Consider the following 4,727-nt stretch of genomic DNA (forward strand, 5'->3'; position numbering starts at 1 on the left):
TTAGGTACGAAGTGTCCAGTCAGATAAATACAAACGCAAACAAGATGAAGCCCCGACCTCGGCGCCCCTTCCCAGTGGGCCTTCACCTACACAGACGTGCCCACAACCCGAGGGCGACCTCGGTCTACACTACTGGAACGGATACCAACCGCACGCACAGAACCGCGCTCAGCGCCCGTTCATTTTCCAGGCGGAGCCGCAAAGCCAGCAAGCACCACTGTCGCACCAGACGGACGAGTGGGCGTAATCATGTCCGCCGTGACCAATCGGCGCCTGGCTTGTTGGCAGGTATCAGGCAGCGCGCACTGATTGGTCGGTGCGAAGCTGGCCGCCTTCCCTGGATCCCGCATTTTCAGCGCGTTGCATCACCTCGGCGCGCCGGGTGGCAGCTGGGAAGCCGGGAGAATTTCTTCCAGGCTTGCTGGCCTGCGGGGCTGTCCAGGCACGGGGGGCCTCTCAGGTACGCTTTTTCTTTCCTGCAGGATCCGCCCCTCAAAGATGAGGGTCACGCACGCGTTACAACCCCGAAACAGTAGCACAAGATTTAATTTTTAAAAGAACGTGTTTCCTCGGGACTTGCCATTCGTTCGTTTCCAGCCTTAGGAATTTATGGTCGCCTTTTTGAATGAGTGGTGTTTGAAATGAGTAAAATCTTTTGAGAGTGATATACATACTATAAATTGGTATAGCTGTGACTTTATGTATAGGTAGTACTTTTTTTATATATCCTAATTTATTACCTTTAATGGCTGCCTACTTGATGTGCCGTAATTTACTTCAGTCACCCTATTTAAATTGTTTTCAGTTATTTGCCTGCAGAAACAATTATTCGGTGAATGTCATTGTATACGTATTTTGTACATTTGCGTGAGTATACCTGTGGAGTCTATGTTAATAGGATATAATTAAATTGAAGAAACGTTTGAGATCGTCCCACCTTCAGGTTACATTTAACTTAATAGATTATGAAGACCTGAGAATAAAAGGGGAAGCAGAAATTGATTTAGAGAAGAATGAAAAGGGGGAACAGAAATAGACTTATAGGTAGGATCCACATGACTTGGATGTGTGTATCTTCTGAGCAGTGTCGTGGTGACTCAAAAATGTTATGCCTAGGTAATGGGAAGAGTATTGGAAACGCTAATATGGTAGAGTTAAAAAGGGAAGCGATTGTGGAAAGAATTATGAAATTGTAAACAAAACATGGTTTTAGTGTGTGTTTCCAAAATATATTGAGGCAAGATAATATGAATTAATGTGAATAATATGTAGCGAATATCAAGGAAGGTGGTCTCAAAATTGCTGAACGGGAAGTTGAGGTTAAGATGACCTGAAGGAGTTGTGGAGCGGGGAAGAGTGAAGGGCCTGGATTATAATAAGAGGGAAGCAAAGGGGATGGCGTCCCTCTGCACAACAAGGTTGTTGTGCAAGGTTAACCTGCCCTGTCCCCTGCCCTGTGGTTGCTGGATGTTGTTGTGCATGTACAGCTCTCCAGTGGATTCGATGGGCCATAGCAATCCTGTGATTTATGCATGGAGGCTGCTTCTCCTCAGCAGCCGCCATAGCCCGGTCACTGGTACATGGTTCTTCCTGAATAGACAATACTGTTATACTGAGTCTTTATGCCTGGCATAATAGTGCAGTGATTCTTAATCTTTGGGGAAAGTAGAGACTCCCTAAAAAACACAGTAAAAGCTGAATGAGCTGGCCAGGCCTAGTGGCTCACGCCTGTAATCCCAGCCCTTTGGGAGGCCGGCGCAAGAGGATTGCTTTAGCCCAGGAGTTGAAGACCAGCCGGGGCAACATGGCAAAACCATGTCTCTACAAACCACCCCTCTCCAAAAAAGGAAGAAAAAAAAAAAAGCTGAGTGTGGTGATGGTGATGCATACCTGTAGTCCTAGCTACTTGGGAGGCTAAGCTGGGAGGATCACCCAAATTCAGGGAGGTCAAGGCTGCAGTGAGCCGTGTTTGTGCCACTGCACTCCAGCCTGGGTGACAGAGTGAGACACTGTCTCAAAAAACAAAAAAAAAATGGTCCTCTTCTCAGAAAGCTTAAATCTTATTTTCTCAAAAACAAAAAATCAGATAGATATTCCTGAATAATTGTCAGAACAGTGCAAGAGTGGTGATGTTCAGACTGTGATGTGAATGCTCATCGGACCCTCCGGATCTTGTTAAAATGCAGGTTCTGACTCCTAGGTGCAAGGTGAGACTGGTAAGTCTGCATCTCTAATAAGCTCCCATAGATGTGAGCCATAGTAGGACCAGCCTTGAAGAGATTAGAATGTGTTGGTATCTCAAAGTCTGTTGGTCTTCAGATAACAATCCCATAAGTCTGTGTTGGCCTCTAATAAGGTACCCAGTGAACCTAAATAAATCGGTAAATGCACAAACACTTACTTTGGTCCTTGAAAGGCTAGAGGTTATAGTAAGAGTTGAAGATCTAAAATGCCTTACAACTTCCTTTTAATGGTATACTGTGATCAGAAATAACTACTTCAGTTAAACAGCCCAACCATTCTTGTCACGTTTTTTCTTAAACTTAGAGGCACTCACACATCTGAAAAATTAATGAGGGTAAAAGAAAATGAAAGATACTACTTTCACAGATTTTTTTGTGTGTGTGATAACTTGAATCAATAACTTGCTTAGACTATGATGCTTTTAATGCTTTCAAAACTGTTTGAGGTATGTAGTAGTGTGTCTTTTCCTGTAGAGTTACCCTGGACTGTTGCGTTTCTTGAGTACTTAAGATTTTTTATCTTCTCTGTTTGTTCTCTTATTAGCAATTCTATCCCATTCTAATCTGATATTGACTTGGAAAACTTGTCACCCACCTTGTTAGAATTGTTAAGTAAATATAAATAGACTTTGAGAAGGAGAGGTCTCAAGGGTGGCTCACTAGATACTTAAGTCACAGATTGATCAAGTGTCTCTGCCTGAGGTTATTAGCAAAACATTTGAAAAGACACTTTAAGATTTTTCTCACTAGAGACTAAACCAGAAAGGTATAGGGCTCATCCTTCACAAAAATCATGAATAAGCAATAAGAAGGGTAAAATGGAAAATTGGCATCTATATTCGAATGTGAAATTCTCATCTTTTTAGCTTTAACATTTTTAAAGTTTTACCAGTTTTCCTCAAAGAGAATATGAAGTTACTTCAAGAGAACTGATTTCTGTCATGTGAGTGTAGGTAAGAAAATTCTTAGTTACTTTGAGATATTTTTCTTCAGATTATCAATGAGTTTTTTGCACCATCAGATAGAATTTCCGAGATTTTCTTGCTTACTTTTGGAAACATTGTCTACCATTACTGAATATTAAATAATACCATGTACCCCTCCCTCACACCATATACAAAAATAACTCAAAATGATTTGTGGCCTAAATGTAAGCGAAAAATCTGTAACCTTGTTTAGGTAATGGTTTATTAGATGACACGAAAAGCTCAAGCAACGAAACTAAAAATAGACGAATTGGGCATCATTAAAATTAAAAATCTTTGTGCTTCAGAAAATGCCATCAAGAAAATAAAAAGATGGCCCACAGAACAGGAGACAACTTTTTATAAATCGTATATCTGATAAAAGATTTATATCCAGAATATATAAATAACCCTTAAAACCCAACCGCAAAAAGAGCCCAGTTAGAAAATTGGCAGAGAATAAATAAGTATCTATCCAAAGTGGATACACAAATGGCCAATAAGCACATGGAAAGACGCTCAGCGTCATTAGTCCCTAGGGAAATGCAAATCAAAATCAGGAGATACTACTTAACATCTCCTAGAATGACTGTAATCCAAAGATGGACAATAAGATGTGCTGGGTAGGATCTGAAGAAATTAGAATCCTCATTCACTGCTGAGAGAATGTAAAATAGTACAGTCACTTTGGAAAACATTTTGGCATTATCTCAAAAAGTTAAATACAGAATTATCATGTGACCCAGAAATTCTTCTTCTAGCTACAAGCACAAGAGAAATGAAAACATAGATCCACACAAAATTTTATACATGAATGTTCATAGCGGCGTTATTCACAGTTATCAAAAAGTGGAAACAATACAGGTGTCCAAGGAATGATGAATGGATAAACAAACTGTGGCATATTCATGAAATGGAATACTATTCAGCTATCAAAAGTAATGAAGTATGAATATATATTATATCATGGATGAGCCTTGAAAACATGCTAGAGAAAGGAAACCAGATGCTATAGGCCACATATAGATGATTCTTGTCAATTTTCCCATTTATATGAAATGTCCAGAATAGGTAAATCTACAGGGGCAGAAAGAAGATAAATCGTTGCCACTGGCTATGTAGAAGAAAGAGTGGGGAGTGACTACTAATGGTTTTGGGGTGTTTTGGTGGGGAGGGGAGGTTGAAAACATTTTGAAATTAGATATTACTAGTTATACTACCTTGTAAATGTGCTAAAAAGCCACTGAATTGTACACTTTGTACATTACAGTATGTAAATTGTACATCAATATACACCCATGTTAGTTATATGGTACTCTTATTCCTAGATTTCTTTTTTGACACTAATAAATTTGATTTCTTTTGCAGCAACAAAATGGTTCAACAAGTTCCAGAAAACATAAATTTTCCTGCGGAAGAAGAGAAAATCTTGGAGTTTTGGACTGAATTTAATTGTTTTCAGGAATGCTTAAAGCAATCAAAACATAAACCAAAGTATGTGAATTTTTTAGGTTAAGGG

At 39.8% G+C, this 4,727-nt stretch overlaps 1 protein-coding gene across 1 annotated transcript in view; it reads left to right on the top strand.

The window, feature by feature from the left end:
- Window positions 1-320: 320 nt before the first annotated feature.
- LOC105516862 (isoleucine--tRNA ligase, cytoplasmic-like) overlaps window positions 321-4,727 on the top strand; it is a 77,764-nt gene continuing 73,357 nt past the window's right edge. Inside the window, exons 1-2 of the mRNA XM_011949209.1 lie at window positions 321-460; window positions 4,577-4,702. Of these exons, the coding sequence (XP_011804599.1) occupies window positions 4,584-4,702 (119 nt within the window). The 5' untranslated portion in view covers window positions 321-460; window positions 4,577-4,583. The remainder of the gene's footprint in view (window positions 461-4,576; window positions 4,703-4,727) is intronic.

The sequence above is a fragment of the Colobus angolensis genome, unplaced genomic scaffold (assembly GCF_000951035.1).
Source record: "Colobus angolensis palliatus isolate OR3802 unplaced genomic scaffold, Cang.pa_1.0 Scaffold292, whole genome shotgun sequence".
Classification (NCBI taxonomy): Eukaryota; Metazoa; Chordata; class Mammalia; order Primates; family Cercopithecidae; genus Colobus; species Colobus angolensis.